Raw genomic sequence first — 20,614 nt, 5'->3', positions numbered from 1 at the left:
CGCCACTATTACACCAACACCACCACTACCATCACCAAGCCACCACCACCACCACCACTGTCAACTACCACCATCGCTGCAGCCACTGCCACCACCACCATCGTGATGCCTTCACAACCACCACCACCACCATGTCACTGCTACCATTGTTGCCGCCACCAACCACCATACCCACCACCATTGTCGCTGTCATTGTCGTCACCTCCTCCACCACCATCCCCACCACTACCATCGCCGCTGCCACCATTACCACTGCCATCGTCGCAGCCACTGCAGTCACAACCACCACCATTATCTTCACCATGTCACTGCCACCACCACTACAACCACACCATATGGAAAGGAAAGAGTTGATCCGAATTTTTTTTATATTTAATAGGAATTATTTTTTATTATATTATTTGTTGTTATCAAACACAATTCTCATTCTCAGAATAATAATAGAACATGTTATCAAACACATTTTTTTTCTCAGAAACTGTTCCAAGGCACAGAAATAGAAAAGAATTATTTCTTTTCAGAAACAGTGCTAAGGAATAGAATGGTTGTCATGCACACCACCTTATATACTTCTGGGAGTACCTAGTGTAATTTGCAAACATTACAAATTGTATTTTAGGTTAGATTGTCTATAGCTACCCTTTTAACTAAATCTGACCGGTAAGACATAAAAATTGCACTTTCTTTCTTCGCCACGTTTGAGGAGAGAGAGAAAATGAAACAGAAAAAAAGATCAACTTTTATTGTTATAAGTTATAACCATGTCTTACTGGTCATACTTAGTTAAGAAATGATAGCTGTAGATAATGTTATCTAAAGTAGCTGTAGAAATACTTTTTCATATATATATATATATATGATAGGGATTTGCATTTATCATTTCACATGAAACAAAAAAGTTTCCTACACACACAACATTTTGTGGGACCCACACTTTTTGAAGCCAAAAAAAAAACTACGGCGCGCATAATGAATCTCTATAACATTACACAATCATTTTTCCTACAACATAGGGTGGTGTGCATGACAACCATATTTTTTATTATATGGTAAAATCAATTCTGCAGCCGCTTTACGTACAACAACGACAGGTGTATGGTTATGATTCCCCACATTATATGCTTTTAAATATATAATTCTCCTGTACGTGCGACAATCACATACTTGCTATATATATATGTGAAAGCATTAAATGCGGAGAATCATAACCATACAAAATATGAAAGCATTAAATGTGGGGAATCATAACCATACACCTGTCGTTGTACGTAAAGCGGCTGCAAAAATTATTTTACCATATATATATATATGGGGTTTACATTTCTGCAGCTGCTGTACGTGCAACAATCAAATACTTGCCACACATATATTTAAAAGCATTAAATGTGGGGAATCATAACCATACAAAGGATGAAAGCATTAAATGTGGGGAATCATAACCATACATCTATCGTTGTTGTACGTAAAGCGGCTGCAGAAATGATTTTACCTATATATATATGGGCTTATCGTTTCTCAAACTGTTTGAGATAATTTTATCTCCGACTACTAAATTATAACCATACAAAGATGGATCAATGGTGATAAAGGAAGAGAGAGAAAAAGGGAATCATAACCATTCAAAGGTAAATCAATTAATATAAGAAAATAAATAAAAAAACGACATAGTTTTGGAGTGGCCGGAGATAAACTTATCTCAAATTGTCGGAGAAATATTTTCCATATATATATATATATATATATATATATATAGGGAAAAATGTTTTTGCAGTTACTGCAAATAAATTATCTGCATTTATTTCCAAAACGACGTCGTTTTGGTATTGAAATCTTAAAAAATTATAAATATAAAGACAATTATAACCCTAAAATAAATTAAAATTACAAAAATACCATGATTTTCGTCCCAAAACGACGTCATATTGGGTTTACTGCAGATAACTTATCTACATTAACTGCAGAAAAAGCGAACCCATATATATATAGGGCTTTACATTTCTGCAGCTGCTGTACGTGCAATAGTCAAATACATGCCATATATACACGTGAAAGTATTAAATGTGGAGAATCATAACCATACAAAAGAAGAAAGTAGTAAATGTGGGAAATCATAATCATACATTTGTCATTGTTGTACATAAAGTGGCTGTAGAAATGATTTTATCATATATATATATATCAGAAAAATATTTCTGCAGTTAATGCAGATAAGTTATCAGCTTTTATTACCAAAACGACGTCGTTTTGAGATTGAAAGATTAAAAAAATAATTATAAAGACTATAATAACCCTGAAATAAATTAAAATTACAAAAATTCCATGATTTCCACCCCAAAATGACGTTGTATTGGACTTACTGCAGAAAACTTATCTGCAGTGATTGCAGAAAAAATGAACCCTATATATATGGAAAATAATGTATAATGTCACTGTATATAAGGTTTGGTAATGTCAAAAAATTATAATTATGTACTACGGATAGTACATGGTTTTTTTTCTCTTTAGAAATAATCTACAGCCTGTTTAAATATTTAATTTCTGAAATACAATATGTACTACTCGTAGTACATAGTGTAACTACACCAATTTTTAGGTGCAGTCATTGTTGATCCACTTTATATATATATAGGGATAAATAAATCTCATGTGGTAGGAACAAAGTTCCTCTCATGTTAGTGAGAGCTCGATTTTCGTGTTAATATTTTTTATCTTTTTCTTTTTTTTTTTAAATTAATGGGCCCACTTGGTTGTATGTGTAGTAGAAAAGCTCCTCTCATGTTGCATGAGAAAATGCAACCCCATATATATAGAGCTCAAATGCCTTAGAAAGTGCTTAACAATGAGCTTAAAATAACATATAAATTATGGGAAAAATGTTTATTCTTTTAAATGACACAAGTTATATCATTTCACTCTCACAAAGATATGAGACCTATACCTTTATTTTTTTGTCAACTCTCTCATCCTTTATCTATCTCTTTTTCTCTCTTAAAATAACACAACTTTACATCCTTTAAGATGACATATACTTTTCCCATAAATTATTTAGTTTTGTTATTTCTGTACTCGAGATTCTATGCCTTCCATACCTGTTAATAATGCGTAAACTATTGGTGGATAGTATATATCGATTAATTATTCTTTGGTACAATCAATACACATTATTAGTCAACATTTTACTCATTATTATTTTTTGTTTTTGGTAATAATTTTACTCATTATTAATTTGTGTATGCATCAGAAGAAACATTTTCCTAAAATGTTTATGCTCATTATATTTGACTATGAATGCGTGTTGACACTATGAAATCTGCGAGCGTTGGTTGCTAAAAGCCTCGAGTCATAGCTGCTGGTGAATTTTTTTATCTCTTTTCTTCCATTCTATATGCCATCTAAATTGACCACGTTTTCATCAAATAGTAAATGCAATGTCGTTTTTTCTTTTTCTTTTTTTCTGCTAAGCAAAAAAGAAGATGGCTGGTTAGGTATTATTTGGGGTACCATATTGCAATTTAACTTATATCATAACATACAGTTTTCCCTTTTCCCTGATATTGTCCATCAAGTAACAAAAAATTGTAAATCATAAAAGAATTTTTTTTTATATAATGATTATTTTTCATTATAAGCTTAGAGCATGAATTCTTAATAAATTGTAAATAATTACTCTCCACAATGTAATATTTTTATAATTTCTTAAATAAATTTAAATTTTAAAATATGTTTTGAGCTTAGAATAGATTGGGCGTGCCGAAAATAGCACTTAATAACAGTTACCCTAAAAACAATTAGGATAACTATTTTTACTGTATCACCAGAAAAAAAAATGAAAAACACAGTTATACACTTATACTAAACTATTATTGTAGATTTATACATATTTTGTGAAGAACTGTTGGTCTACTTTGAGAGAATTTACGATAGCGATAAAAGGTAAATTGACTAAAAAGGATATAAATTAAAGATGGCCTGAGTATAGGACCTCAGCTCTTAAAAAATTGGTATATTTAAAAAATACAATACTAGGTGAATTTAAATGAGAAGAAATGGTATAGAATAGAAAGGAAAAAATGAAATGAAATTGAATAAAATTATCATATTATTATCTAAATGTTGTATGATAAAATACAGTAAAATTTCTATGTCATTATTGAAAAAGTGATAGAACTGGTAAGAAATACACTCTAACACATTTCATTTCATTTCAAATAAATTTTGAGAAATATAAACTAATATAACTCGTCAATGGTGACGTTCTATTTCACTCTTTTATTTATGGGAAAAACTATTCTCATGCTACATGAGATAAGTTTTTCCTTCTACACATCTTTCGATAACTATGCTATATTTTTCTTTTCTTTTCTTTTTATATTTTCAGGGGCAAAAAAATTAAAATATTATACTTTTAATAATTAATTACGAATTGGTAGCAGTTTGGAAACTATTTTCGAATTTATTGCAGTCATTTACGTCCAAAATAGGCGTGACTAATCACGCCCAAAATAGGCGTGACTCCCAAGGCATTCACGCCTAATTTAGGCGTGAATCATCTGGTGTTGACACGTGACAAAAAAAAGTCAACTTATGAACTGTAAAACTTTGGAAAGCCATAACTTTTGACTCGGGTATCCGAATGAGGTAATTCTTTTTTTGATTCCACATAACTTTTCGAGATCTACGCAATGACATCTCATTTGATATATTTTATCTCTCACAAACATAATTTAAACTTGCACTAATTGTATTATATAGTGTATTACCAAAAAAAAATTTAAAAATTATTATTAATAAGAAAAAAAATAAAGATTTAATTTGTGATTTAAACTCAAAAATCAATTTTAAAAATCTTTATTAATAAAGAAAATAATTAAATAAATACTCTAAACACTTGGTAGAATATTATATAAATTTGTATATATTTTAATAATTAAATAAATAACCTTGTACACTATTTTTTTTCAAACACTTGGTAGAAGCAAAAAAAATTAAAATATTGCTTTTTTAATAAATAATTGCGAATAAGTTGCCGTTTTGAACCTAATTACGAATATATTGTACTCATTCACGCCCAATAATGGTACTATAACATTAAATTTAAAATTCAAAATTCAAATAACCTGCAATAAGTTGATTGCATTTTGTATTTAACAGGAGTTCATTGTGTTTTGTATTTAATAGGAGCTGATTGCGTTGTACTTTTATGAGTTGGTTACAGATTGTCGTCAATTCAAATAAATTTGCTGGTGGTTATTTGAATTTTGAATTTAATGTTAAAGGAGTTGATTGCGTTTTGTATTTAATAGGAGCTGATTGCGTTTTGTATTTAATAGGAAATTTGGTGCCAACTTATTTATAGATGAGTTAATCCACTTTAGTGCCATCTTTATAGTATTATTGTTGTAAATTTGAATTGTGTTTGTGAGAGATAAAATATATCAAATAAGATGTCATTGCGTAGATCTCAAAAATTTATGTGGAATCAAAAAAAGAATTACCTCATTCGGATACCCGAGTCAAAAGTTATGGCTTTATAAAATTTTACGATTAAACTATTAATTTTTTGTGCCACGTGTCAACACCAGACGAGTCACGCCTAATTTGGACGTGAATGACTGCAATAAATTCGAAAATAGTTTCCAACTGCTACCAATTCATAATTAATTATTAAAAGTGTAATATTTTAATTTTTTTGCCTATTTTCAGGTGGTAGAGCCCACATGTTTGTCTCTATGACATGAGATAACTTATCGATTAATAAAACCGTTTATTTATATACCAATTCAAACGAAACCAAACGAATGAAATACTTAGAACAGTAAATAAATTGTAAGAAAGATGTAGAATTGGATTAGTATAGATATTAGAATACGTAAATAAAAAATGTATCAGGCTTGTTGGACTATTGGGAGCGTTTGAATTTTAAATGACTTACAAGAAATAGCAGGTTGAAAGACTAATCGAAACTTTAATATAAATTAACTCAAATACTGTTAAATATTTATAATACTAAAATAAATAAACGAATGATTCCATTATTGTGGAGATGATAGCTTTCAATGCCAAATATTGAGCATGAACTTGCAGCAAACCCCACAAATATGGGCTTTATGACTTTCATATAATTAGGTATAATTTATTGAGGAAGGTTACACTTATAATTTATTTTTATTTATAACTTCTTATAATCATATCTTAACTGTTGATTTGATTTTCGTCAATCAATGATTATTATTTTCTCAAATTAAATTCATTAATTAATTATTCATTCGTAATAAATAATAATTGTTGATTGACGAAAATCAACTGTTAAGATATGGTTGTAAACGAAAATAGGTTATAAATATAGGGATAGGATATTGTGACACACAAATAATGTTACACACAATATTACGATCACATCTTAACCGTTGATTTCCGCCAATCAATGGTTATCATTTATTGCGAATTAATAATTAATTAATGAGTTTGATTTGAAAAATGATAACCGTTGATTGACGGAAATCAACGGTTAAGATATGGTCGTAACATTGTGCGTAGTATTATTTGTGTGTCACAATATCCTATCCCATAAATATAATATTTCTCTAATTTATTTAAGAGTTAAATTATTCGTCTCTTTATAAAATGTTTTTTTTTCTTTGTTTAATTTGTTTTGTTTTTCACTGGTGTTATTCTCAAAATTCAGTTTATGAGGTGCATATTTTATCGTAATCCAGTTTAAACTCTGATTTTTAATGCACTAAATTAATTATTTCTTTTTTTTTTTTTTTTTTTGATAACAAAATTAATTATTTCTTTACCTCAACTGTTTTTAAAGAGAGCTTAAAATATATTTTTTTTTGAAATAAACTAAAACAAATATACACTTACTCCTATATATCAATAAAGATATTGGCTTAGTAGCAACTAATTTCATGCCTAAAATACTCTTATATGACAAGGAAAGGTTATCATGTTTGATTTTTTTTTTCTTTTTTTGAACAGCTAAATAATAACTATTTTTATATTTTTTTTGAATCTTTGGTCAAACTATACTCACAACATTCATGTAAAAATAACCCCCTCAAATAATGATGAGATTAAGAATCCCCCTGATCCTCTTATCATATCTGAATTTACAACTTTTATTTTTACTTTTTTTAGCGCTTTAAAATCTCCATTAATAAATTTAAATGAAGGATTCCTTCCTTTTTTAACCAAAAATAGAGGATATTAATAGAGTAAAAGAGATGGAGATAAAGATAGAGCGAGTTCGGTATTCTTTTGAAATTCAAATTTGAAAGTTAGAAAAGTAAACAAGAGAAAAAAGTTTTATAAAAATTTACTTATATTTTCTTATAATCATTTTTTAGTTATATATTTCTGAAAATATATATTTAAAAAAAATAATTCTAATATATAATTATGTACTATCGAAAATATATAGTTAAAAATCAGTCATGGAATATCATGTAAAAAGATATCTGATGCACCCATTTTAAATATATATTTATGAATATCTCTATTTTTTGAGCTACACAACCAAGAAAAAGAGGGAGGACACATGACACAAGGAATGTTTACAATAAGATTGTAACAGATAATTCCCACCTCAACAATCTATTCTTGGGAAGTTGGCCAGCTTGGCAATGAAAATTCAGCTTTGTAGATTAAAAATATAATTAATTCCATTTTAAATAAATTTATAGGAAACACACAATGAGTATGATAATTATGCAAATAAAAACAAAAAAGGAAGAAAAAAAGTAAATAATTATACAACAACCGCAAGCAATCACAATAACAAGGAGAGAGTGAAAATCACAGAGACGAAAAGATCGTCTTCTGAATCGGAACAAGGTCAGTGATTTTTCTTCTCTTCCTTTCTTACAAATTCCATCTTCTCACGCTGCCGTTTCATGTACTAATTCAGTTTCTCTGTTATTCATTCCTCCGCTTAATTATTGAATTATTGTTTCTTTTTTTCTTTTTAATTTTATCAATGAACTTTCAATTTCAAATTTCTGCACGATTTGTTGGTTCTTTTGCTCTTTGTTTGGTTGCTGAGAAAATGGAGGAAACATAAACAGAATTTTCCTATCTGTTTTTTGTTATTACCTGATTCAGTAATAATTAGTTTTTTTTTTTTTCCTTATAATATCTTCGAAAAATAAAATATAGAGAGAGAAAAAAAGAGAGACCAAAATAACAGAAAGAAAGAACCTTGAAACTCAGCAAATCACTGACGTAAAGCACTAGTCGATCGGGGTAAGCATTCAAATGAGGTTAAATCGGTTTAATGGCATTTGTTCTTGTTCTGATCAATAGCACTTTGTCATGACTGATTGGTTGGTTTGTGTTTGCGTTCGTGCGTGTGTATCTTTTCGTTATTTTATTTTATTTTGTTTTAAATTATACTGTTATTTATTCGTCGTCTATTTTGAACATAAACTTGCAACGAGTTCTGTATTTAACTTTGTAAGGTTCTCTGCTTGTTTTTTTTTTTTTTTTTCTGATCAAAGTTTCCCACTTTATGATGGCCTCAAAACTAGTTGTTGTTGTTTTTGGTCAAGATCTAAATTAATTCAATGTACGAGCTCCAGAATAATGTTTTTGTTATCACCTTTACCTGTTATCTGGTTTCTCTTCTGTTTATTTGTCTATCTATTGATTGCTATCGTCATCCATTCCATGTCCAATGGGCCTGAATTCTGTGTAGCTGACAACTATCTGCACAAAAATTATAAACTTTGTCTTGTTCTTTATTTTGATTTATTATTGAACTGCAGGTGTTCGGGTTGAAATTTCACTGCAATATATTAGCAATTATGAGATTCAAGAAAGGGACTAAGGTGGAAGTACTGAGCAAAGCTGAGGTGCCTTCTGGCTCCTGGCGATGTGCAGAGATCGTCTATGGTAATGGCCACAACTACACTATTAGATATGATGGATATCAAGGTGCTGCTGGTGAGGCAATTGTGGAGCGGGTTTCCAGGAAAGCCATAAGGCCATGTCCGCCTGCACTTGAACTCGCAGAGAATTGGAGTCCAAGTGATGTTGTAGAGGTCTTCCAGAATTTCTCTTGGAGGATGGCTACAGTTTTGAAGGTTTTGGGGAAAAAGCACATTTTGGTAAGGCTACTTGGATCTTCTTTGGAATTTCAAGTGAGCAAATCTGACATCCGGGTGAGACAGTCTTGGCAAGATGACAAATGGATTGTGGTTGGAAAGGTACCTTTATTTTTTCTTCTGAATCTTTTTGTTTCTTTCTTCTTCCTTAGTGATGCATCTGGGTGACTGACTTGGATTGGGATTTTCTATAATTTATTCCATAGTTTAGGGCTTTTCAATAATTGTTAATTATTTTCCTTTTTGTTATTTTTAGATTATGTTTGAGTGTGCGTTTATTGTGCGTTATTTCCTTTGATTGCGCATGATTATAGTCCTTTACTTTTTTGTTATTTTATTTTGCCTATTTAAGACTTGGAGAACACTATTATTATTAGGTTATTTTTGGTTAAATAAAATTAAGAAAAGAGAAGAGTGTTTTCTCGCAATTCTTGTTTCGTTCTTTCTTTCTGTTTAGCCAATTGGTTACTGCTTTGGCATTACTTAGCCATTGCCAAGTGTTATTGGCTGTGCAGATGTGGATGTGGTTACACATATTGTGTTAAGTTGGTTTTGATAGAGCTTTTGAAATTTCATTTATTCAATATATTCTGTTTTCTAAAACCAACTAATCAAAATTTAAAAAATTGGGAATTTACTTAGTTTGTTTATCTTGTCAGGCTTTCAATATTGCCAGTTTCTTACTTTCAAATTTTCTTCAGTTCCCTTTTCATTTTATTCTACTTAGCTTTCATGAGTTTTCTTTGTATTATTGTTTCTGGATCCTCCATGCTGTTTTATGGTTGAATAGTTATTTATTCTTTTCCCATCTTCAGGGTTCGGCTAGCTGCGAGAATGGAAACCGTGACAATACACTCATTTCAAGGCAGAATTTAATTCCTAGTGCCCAACTTCAGAAGTCAGCTATAAAGATGAAACTGTCAGTTTCCAGTGATTATCATCCTGAAAAGAAAGAATGGAATATTCTTGAACCCCATCTTGTTTCTTTTAAAAGATTGAAACGAGGAAGCCATTCACAAATTGAGACATATGCTGAACCTCCCCCAAAGTTTAGAGCAATTGAGATTGAAGGAAGATGTCAAAAAGCAACAGTTAGAAATCCACTCACACTGCTCAAACAGGTACAAGGTGTCAGTTTTCGAAGAGACGTTCCTGCTGAAGAATGTGTACCTGCTTCTGTAAACAACAGAAAAACTGGGATTTCTGATATGGACATAGTGAGGAGGAAACAAAATGGCGCTGTTGGTTATTCATTTGGAGAAAACTTTGAATCAAATCATGCTGATAGTGTTACATGCTCTGTTGGTAGTTGTAGTATCACTAGCAGGAATTCCTATAAATTGGAATTTCCTGTATATGCAGGCCCTTTGGAAGATGTAGACAATCCGTGTAGTGATGCTGAATCTGTCTGCCAGAGGGGATATGAGGAAGTGAACTTTTCCCCTCCTACACAAGAAGAATTGGCAGCAGAAATTCATAGGTTAGAGTTGCATGCCTATCGTAGTACAATTGAGGCATTGCATGCATCAGGACCCTTAAGTTGGGAACAAGAAGCATTAATAACAAACCTCCGTCTTTCGCTCCACATATCAAATGATGAACACTTAATGGAGCTAAGAAACTTGATTTCTTCTGAAAACAGTATTCCTTTCAGATGACAGGAACTTTTTTTTTTCTCTTCAATTAAATACATTTTCCTCGGATAGAGTTTCCTAGCAGTTTGTTCTTAGCCTCATTCAACTGTAAGAAGAAAGATGGAATATTTTCGTCCTTCATTTATGTTCTACGACTTAGTGATATAGTTTTATGTGAATGTATATGCTAAACTTCGTGAATAAGTGATCATTTCTGATCTCTTGTTAATCTGTTCATTTATCCTCTTAATTCCTGTTGGGCTTGTTCTGGTAGACATACTTCGCCAGGATCTTTCTGGAATCTTACACATTCTAGATTTTGCAGACAATTGGCAGGCATGATCTGTCTACTGATATTTGAAATTAAGTGGTATATTAGAAATGTTGATTTATCATTGAGGCTCAATGACTATATGCTTTATGGGACTTATGTTCATGTATTTTCTATATATTTCATGCCAAGTTGAGTTTAAAATATTTGTTTTGCATTGATATCAGTGCTCTTTAACTAGAAAGAAGTTTTTGTTTGCTTTTTAAGTTTGTACATACAAACAAAATATGAGACGAACCTTGTGTAATACTTATTGTCTCTGCTACTCCATAATTTGGAAGTATAAACAATGTCATTTGCAGATACTAGTGATGCTTCCCCTGCATTTTCCAGGGCTGAATAGGAGGCATATAGCTGTTGCTTTCAGATGTCTCCAGATGATATTGGTGCTTGCCGCCTTTCTCTTGCTCTAGACAAGGGATGGCTTTTCTAGTACGGCTCTCCGTGAGCCAATGCTTCCATAGACTTGTGGAGTTCTTGCATTCTTCCATTTCAGGCCACCTGTGAGCCTCAGATATCTGTTCTGCGGAAGGATGCATGCTCAGAGTCCTGTGGCTACCATGGGGTGACCTGATATTCGAATGTCTAATTGGATTCCTCAAACTTTCACCTCAGCTTATTCAATTATGATATCTTTTGCATGCTGATGCATGTCTCAATATCAATGTCTTGCAAATGATCACTGCTATTTCATTCGCCCAGGCTACGCCTTAGATGTTTAACATGCTGAAGCCTAGTTAATGGTTAAAATGTTATGAGTGCACAACTTTGGAATGTTAATTTAAGTATAATGGGGTAGAAGAACCTTGCGATAGACATAATTATTATTGGTATTTTGTATAATACTGAAAAGCTGATGTTCACATATATAAACTAATAGTAACTTAAGTTGTCTCAAGGTGGAAACAAGCAGCAGTTTTACCCGCGGGGTAGGAAACTAAAATAGAAAACATCAAGACCAATAGGTGACAACTGCAGTAGAAATTGCAAGCTGAAAAGGGTTTAGTTTCTGATGTTGAACTTAACCATGGAAAGCTTTCACTTTCTTTCAAATTATTAGTAATAGCTCATTTATTTTGCAATTTGTGTTATTGATTGATCAATTGGATTATCCCTTCAATCCATCTACTACCTGACATTGCTGCTTTGAACAATACTGTTCCAGTACTTGTGCATGTACTACTTTACAAGTAAAGTGAACATGTTTTTCTTTTTGTGGTTGCAAGCTTACATATGGAAGTTGCCATTGGTTTATGACTAGTGCATCACTGCTCAGCAATGATCAATTAGCATAAGGTCCAAATGGCTCTTGGAAGAACGTGGCCCCATTAAGCAAAAATGACACAAGGTATGGTTATGCAGGAATACCCTTACGGGCCGTTTGGTACGTGACTTTTTCTAAGATTTCCGGGAAATTGAATTTTTTTAAATTTTAAATTTTCAGATATTATTGTAAACTGGAGGTAAAAATCATATTTTTGAAATCGAGATTTCCGGAGAAAAAAAAATTCTCCTCTACCAGACGCCATGGGCTAGGTGGAATACACGTTTTAAGCATATATTTCCCAATTCTGAGTAATGATACGTATATAACAATAGATTTTATGTTCTTTATGGGTATGTTGTACTTATTTTTCTAGTGGGCGAATCTCATACTTATCCTTATTTCAAAGTGTCATCGGTGTCCCTCTACATCTCATATTTGATGTTTTACCTATGTGGAATCCGGAGTTCATTACCCTGGTTTTGAAAGGCTGAGAAGTTTGCTTTATGATGTTGAGGTTGACATTTAGGACGTGCACGTCTCTGACTAGTCTGTTTGATTTTACTCCACCTTATTTGCCATCATCTCTTAGTTATCTGTTGCATTTTTAAAGGGATTAATGGCAGTTTAGCCTGGCTTAACAAATAGTTAGACAATCAAGGTGATAACCACTTTTATTCCTGAATATACTAACTTCTCTAGTATATAAATTTTTTTTTTTTTGCTATCTTTAACTGTCTTCATATTAAGTTTAGAATGTCAATATTTCATAATGCAAGTGCGAAGTTACAATATTAAGAAAATTATTCCTGATATATCTTTGGATGAATATTCTTCATATGCCTTTGACTTTGAGGTTGACTACTAGTTGTTCTGAATTCTGAAAATGTTGTAACTTGTTCCGTCTTGAATATATGAAGAATATCAAATTTTTCATGTAAATGTCCAGCATTTTTTTTTTTAAAAAAAATTATGGTATCTTATCAATACTTATGAGGCACTCTGTCGAGAGCAGAGTGTGCTACTTCGCTATTATAATTCCCTCATCAAAAATTCAAAACCATGTTCAATTGCATGTTATTTTATATTATTACTATTCTAGTGGTCTTCTTGCTGAAAGTCAGAGACAATCTGGTGAGAAGCAAGGCAATCGTAACCGGGTTCCAGGAACTTATTTGATTCGACCTCAAATGAAGAAACACTACTGTGAAGTCCAGGACATCTTACTGCTTCTTTTTGTGGCCTGGTGGACTTTCTGGCCCAAAGCCTTGGACCTGACATTACACAAATTTTAAATAATATTCAGTTGGCAAAATAAAATTATTTTTTCTTTAGGTATTGAGAAAATAACTTTATATTTGGAGGTTATATTTTAAAGAGTGTAATTTTTTTTATTTGAAGTTCTTCACCTTTTTGTAATCATTTTTACAGAGGCAATCCCAAAATGAATCACATATTTGTTAGATAATTCATTTTAGTACTTTAAAATTACAGTCGGTGGTTGATATTAAATTATTAATTTCAAAACTCCATAATAATTTCGGAGGTTAAATGGACGTGTTTGATTGTAAATCCCAAAATTAATTTTGATTCTCGAAAGTAACAAAGTTGCTATCTCTAAATAAATTGTGCAAATTAATTAATTATCTGAAAAATGCACTTATTATTTAAATAAATTTTGGATGTAAATTTAGATAAGAAATATTCTCTTGATTTTTTTTTTCAAAAAAATTGATTCTTTTTAAATATACCGAACTAATAAAGGATTCTATACTAATTATTTCAACTTTCGAGCTATATAGCACGGACACGCTCCTTTTTGGAAAATTTGCGTGTCGGACATGTGTCTGACACAAACACGCTCCGACACGCGTCCGACACGCAATCAACATTTGGGGACACGCGGTCAACTCTTCGACATGCAGTCAACTTTTTTCGACACGCGGTCAACACTCGGACACGCTCGGACACTTTTTTTTTAAATCTTAATTTTATTTTGTTAACTAAATATAAAAGAAATAATTTATAAATTAATTTTTTTCTGTTATGAAATTTGACATGAAAAATTAACAAAGTACGAAAAATTATTTATATTTATATTTATGTTATGAAATTTAAATATTTGATTGGTTATATGACTTATTAGAGACTCTTATATGTATTAAATATAAATTATATTATATATATTAAAAAATTTATTTAATATCAAAACGTGTCCCAATGTGTCGAAATATGACATTTTTTAAAATTAACGTGTCGACGTGTCATATCGTGTCTCGTGTCCGTGTCCGTGCATCATAGCTTTCGAGTACTAAATTTGCACCTCGAGTTGATAATTGTGGTGCATGTATCAAAAAAGAAAAGAAAAAGATAATTGTGGTGTAATATAATTCTACCTCGTAATTTCAAAATACGATTTTAATAAACTAAAATACATCATCATTGGCTGGATAATAGTTTTTTTTTTAATATTTCTATTTTTTTATGGGTTCACTTTTTCTTTTTTCTTTGCCTTATAGAATCAAAATTTCTTATATAGCTTTTCAACTGTCTTAATCATTTATTGTAGAATACAAAGATGAGAGAAAACTATTGATATATAGAAAAGTTTTAGAAAATTATTTGGTCGATAAGACAACTTTGGCATGATATTATTGTTTTAATTGAAATTAGAGATAAATGAACTTGATAAGAAAATTGGAAGTTATCTGTAATCAAATTTTTATATTTAAATTAGTAGAAAATTTGAAGAACTGATGGAAATAAAATGGAGTTTCAATATTCCACATAAATTAAATTGTATGCAAGGTAACATATTTGATTATGGGAAAAACTAGTTAGACCAAAAGTAAAAACGTAGTTGTTCATTACTTTTAGGTTTACTAATCCAGGAAGAGAGCCAAAAATATAAAATAAAATAAAAACGCGTAAAACCCATTAAAAAATAATTTATGGAGTTTATTTAAAATGTTAGTATATGAAACTAACATGTTTTTATTAGGGATTAATATTTCTCATATTATAAAATAATTTTATTCCGTATACATATATAAAAATATATGAGTTTCATATTTTCTTTTTCTCTCTTCTTCTCATATGGGTTCAACACATTTTGTGTTATCTTCTACATCATGAAAAATATTAATCGTTTTTTATTATTATCAATAACGAGAAACATTAATATTTTTTACTATTAGTGATGTTGGATGATTCATATGTAATTATTAGTAGTGATTTAACAATTGAAGTGGATTTTTCCATATAATCAATCATAGCGGAAGGGACATTTTCCGGCCTAGAAGATGGGGATGAAAGGATACTTTGATAAGAATGGTATAAATGTTTGGTTAAAATGACTAAAACCAAACCTTCGTTCAAAATCTTGGTGTTTGTAATATGTTTGTGGCTGAGCTTTGGGGCGTGCTAATGGGTCTAGAGATTTGATTGGATAATTGGACTATTGGGCATCGGAAATTTTGGTTGAAAGTGTCTAACTTATCAAAAAGAAAAAAATTAATGAGACAGGAAGCGTAAGAATATAGGCAGAATATTATTAGAATAATTAGAAATGGTTGTCCCATAGATTGAGAAATTCCTTCATGCATATCCTATAGGAGGAGGTTAACGCATTACGCATTACGCATTTGCAGATTGATTAGCTAATAACAATTTGACCAACTTATTATTTATAGATACTTCCTATATTTATTTTTATGAATTCAGTAGTCTAAATTTGTTTTATGCAATGAAATTTGCAAAATTTGTACCAATTAAAAAAAAAATTTGATTCACATCCCATTGTATGTTGAATTGTTTCAGGGTAGTTTCTATTAGCTCAAATCGCATGTACACAATTATTCTCAACCCAGTTGGACAAAAGGAAAATTAACGCAAACGCATATATATGTAACAATCTTCATTCTATACTAAGACAAGAATTTTTAATCCCCTTTTAAGAAAATGGATTTATGATTTAGGTAATTAAAAAAATAAATTATTTTAGTTAATATAATTATAATCTCATTTCGTACTTGTTCCTCGTATTAAGTATAAAATAAAATGGAATAAATATTGAAAATTCAAGTGTGAAATTGTGAATGATAAAGTTTCGCATCAGAAAGTAATGAATTTAATAATACATATAAATAAAATAATTCATAAATCTAATTTTTTAAAATTTTAAATTAAGATGTGATGTCAGATATCCTTATTATATAGATTTGTCGTCTAAGTCTATTTAACGTGTGTATGATAATCCTTCATATTTTGCATTTTCCCTTGTCCCCGGCCGTTGCCCAACTCTGGTGTGAAAGCCGGTGATTGATTGGCCTATAACTACATAATTTTTTTGTTTTTTTAAAATGAATATAGAATATATCACAGCTGGGTTTGTCACCAGTGTCACCAACAAAGTTAATTTTAAGCTGCCATCTCCCTCAGGCAGTGCCATTTTGTGAGTTTTTTTTTTTTTCCAGCTAGTAAACGAGTATTCAAAACAAAAAAATAAAAAATAAAAAATAAAAAAATTCAAATGTTTGTTTATTGAATGAGAATTGAATTTTAGATATTTTAGACCCTAAAAAAAAAAAAAATGAAAAAATAAGAGAATGAGTTCCACATTTGTTCTAAGAACCTTATACTATAGAGTTGACGGATAGGAAAACTACAAATGAGTTGTGCATTAATGTGGCTCCACCAAATCCTCTACCATTGTCTCATTTGTTTCCTTCATGATTGGTACTCCCATGTGATACTGCCTCTCACTAAGAGAGAAAGAGAATGAGAAAAGCCAACAAAGTTTTGAGTAAGCATTTTAGGGTCACTCTCAACCTCTACATCAGCACATCACATGAAAATTTAATTAGTGAAGACGAGAAGTTAATTGTGAGAAAATAATATGGGACAGGTCTTTTCAAAAATTGGTCCTATCTCTTAATATACACCCCCATTTCAAACATTAGGTGCTGTTGAGGTTGAGCAAAGCTTTGAGTATATATACCATCTTGCCCTTATATTTTCTATAGCTACCTCTATCCATTACATTAAAATTCCTGTTCTTATTCTAATTCACAAAATGAAAATAAAAAATTTAAAGACAAATGGGTTAATAACATATTATATATTTGATTATGTCTAATCTTCTTCACTCCTTCCTTGCCAATGAAAATGGCTTAATCACATAAAACATACAAGCATTTTATAAATGAGAAAAGTGTGTCTCATTTTAAAAGATGTAAAGTTGTGTCATTTTAAGAGAGAGAAAGAGATAGATAAAAAAGGAGAGAGTTGACAAAAAAAATAAATGTGTGGGTCTCACTTCTTTGTGAGAGTGAAAGGATATCAGTTGTGTCATTTAAAAGGATAAACTATTTTCCCTTTATAAATAGTTATTTTAAATATTATATATATTATGAGATAAAAAAATTGGATAAATTTCAAATATTTTTTATAGGAGATAATTTTGTTCCGGCCAGATTAAGAATTAAGTCTTTAAATCTATTTCAAAAATAATATTGAAAAGGATCAAATACGGAAATAGATCTTCTCATGTGAAAAAGTGGTCATATGATCATATTATTTAATCACAATTACTCATTTAAAAATTATACACTTTTCTCTCTCTTATCTCATCATCAATAAATGATTGTGATCAAATAACATGATCACATAATTATTTTTTTAGACGAAAAAATCTATTCTCGTCAAATACATATTCTGCTCAATTTTTACGTGTCAACTTAACTAATATGATTTGATATTTGTTACGAAATAATTGGTAATATGGGATTGAGATCTCTCTGCAGAACTGACACACTGAGATACTGATCCTAAGGCAAAGTTTAATGGAGAGAGGTGGCATGCTCGTGAGACACACAATTTTGGCAATCATGCTAAAAAAGTCCCTTGCTATTTGGTACATGACAGACCGACAAGGTCTAATTAAACAAGGGCAGACATTAGCCAGCTCAAGTGCTTTGGCATGAGTGCCTAATTAGGAGACATTCAGGATTAATTTAGTGCATTTTTTCTTATTATTGCAAAAATACTGTGCCTTGCCAGTGCCCATAGATCTTAAGCATTTACTTGGGATTTTAAAAATATTCTCTAATTTTTGGCAGAGAAGCAAAATAGTTCAGAAAACAGTAGGTTAGGTTTACTAAAATAACGTGAGCTGTCTATTTATAATCACAAAGAATTGTATTATTTTGAGGGCCACCTTATGCTAGTTATTATCCCCATTAATAACTCACACTTAAGAATAATGGAGTTTTTTTTATATATATATTCATTGATTTAAGTGCAAGTTTGGATATATAGAAAGTGAAAGTAGAAACATAAATTTCAAGCTGCGCAGAGCTAAAATCTAATTGGAATGTAGATTTTGTCATTTAGCAAACGTTATGGGGACATTGCTTAGATGTTAACGCGGAAGAATGCTTCGACAAAGCCCAAACGAACAGAACACTCCATTATTATAAAACCTATAAAACTAGTACACGGATTACTAGGACTATTAATGAGAGAGATGCGAAATAATTAGTAAAAATTATTGGATTAAAAAAATATTAGTTTGTGAAACATTAGGTTCTTGTTTTATGAGATTGATATGCTCAAGGCATAAACTGCGATTCCCATTATTTCACAGCAAAAGGGTACTTGAATCAACAGTAACACACAAAATGCCAAATCATATAAAAAAAATAATAAATAAGAACAATGATAATATTATTAATAATAATAGAATAATATCTTTTAATTGTATAGTACTAATTATATTTACACAATTTTCGAGATTAACATAAGAGGTATAAATGATTCACAATCACTGCTAGGACTCTAGGTGTACACTTTTGCAATTGAAAATTAAGGACATACAAGGTAATTATGCAATGGGGCCACATGCTGCATGCCATGCTTTGGTTCCTTTAGTAAAAGCTAAAAAGAAAACTCAAATTAGAAGACAAGAAGATCTCCCCTAACCACATGCATCTTGGGAACCAGCAAAAGAGAGAAAATAAGAGCTCTCTTACCCCATTCCGCGTAAGGGGATGAGAAGATCCCAAAAAACAGTACACAGGGGTGGTGTTGCTCTAAATCTTACTTCTTACTAAATTATATAACTCAAATGCCGAAAATCCCATAAATTAGAATCGATAAACAATGTGTTGCATGCTGGATTATGGTCCCCTTTGCTTCAAAAGAACATTTTATTGTCTTAAATGTACTGTTCTCGCTTTAAATCCTTTTTTTTTGGGATACACGCTTGAAATCCTTAAGGTAACACAAATCTTACTCATCTGCATGGCCCAACAAATAGGACTATATAATAAATTCAAGGAAGCTACCATGGGATAACTAGTTTCCATCTTAAATATTATTTTATTTTATTTTTTAAAAAAAGCAACTAATTAATAAGGCAACATTTTTTTTTCTGTTAAATCTTGGCCAACACATTATAAAGGACATGTACGAAATTGTGTTGAGTGCTGGAAAACAGGGTTGCACAGATCACAAGTATAAACTGAATAAAAAATGACATGAGAAGGAACTTAGAAACCCAACAACTATGGGGTTTCGCAATCTTACCTGTATACCATTTAATTCTCTTAATTCAAGAAAGCTTCAAATTGCTACCATGCAATAAGAAAGGGATATTATGACTTGTCTTTCTTGGAAAATGAAGGACAATAGAGTTCAGTCCCTAACAAATTACTATTGCTGTGGTACTCATGAGTTTTGTTCTAGAAGTAGGCAAACTACATCTATGGAGATTGCAAAAGTGCAAGGACATTGAAAAGATAATAATTCTTCATCATGGAGGGTGAAATTATGAAATAAAATCTTGACCAACGCTTCTCCTTTGGGGACAACCAATGATAAAGATTTGTGGGTCTTCATGTCAGAGGCAGATAGTGGTTTAGAATTCCGTTTCCAATGTTTCTTCATCTAATTCCTCCTTCTCCTCGCCCAGTTTGAGTTTTTTTTGTTCCTTCAAATTAAATCCTTGCCAAAAAGGGAGAAAAAAAAAATTGTTCAAATATATAGTCTAGAATCAATTCTCTTTCACCAAATGGTGGTAGCTCAGTTGGTGCATGGGAGCTGAGCAGGTGGGGGTGAGAGCATGTGTTCGAATCTTCTCAGTATCATCTTTGGGAGAGATTTAAAGCCTTAATCCTGGACCCCCTCCGAATTGGACTAATCGCGAAGCGATGAACTGGTGAAATATTTCCAACAAAAAAAATCAATTCTCTTTTGAAGTCCCGTGCTAAATAATATT

The 20,614-nt window shown here is 31.0% G+C and overlaps 1 protein-coding gene across 3 annotated transcripts; it reads left to right on the top strand.

Moving 5' to 3' along the window:
• The first annotated feature begins 7,721 nt into the window (after positions 1 to 7,721).
• Positions 7,722 to 12,027, top strand: LOC133291109 (uncharacterized). Of its 3 annotated transcripts, none has more exons than XM_061489304.1 (4): positions 7,722 to 7,839; positions 8,769 to 9,209; positions 9,923 to 10,587; positions 11,406 to 12,027. In XM_061489304.1, the coding sequence occupies exons 2-4, from the start codon at positions 8,808 to 8,810 to the stop codon at positions 11,413 to 11,415; spliced, it is 1,077 nt and encodes a 358-aa protein (XP_061345288.1). In that variant the 5' UTR covers positions 7,722 to 7,839; positions 8,769 to 8,807; the 3' UTR covers positions 11,416 to 12,027. The 3 variants fall into 3 exon arrangements, with proteins under 3 accessions (XP_061345288.1, XP_061345289.1, XP_061345287.1); XM_061489305.1 differs by having other exon boundaries at positions 11,375 to 11,429; XM_061489303.1 differs by lacking the exon at positions 11,406 to 12,027 and having other exon boundaries at positions 9,923 to 11,107.
• Positions 12,028 to 20,614: the final 8,587 nt, after the last annotated feature.

The sequence above is a fragment of the Gastrolobium bilobum genome, unplaced genomic scaffold (assembly GCF_033153095.1).
Source record: "Gastrolobium bilobum isolate Gb01-03AN ecotype WA unplaced genomic scaffold, APGP_CSIRO_Gbil_v1 utg829, whole genome shotgun sequence".
Taxonomy (NCBI): Eukaryota; Viridiplantae; Streptophyta; class Magnoliopsida; order Fabales; family Fabaceae; genus Gastrolobium; species Gastrolobium bilobum.
This window is presented reverse-complemented; position numbering and strand designations above follow the sequence as displayed.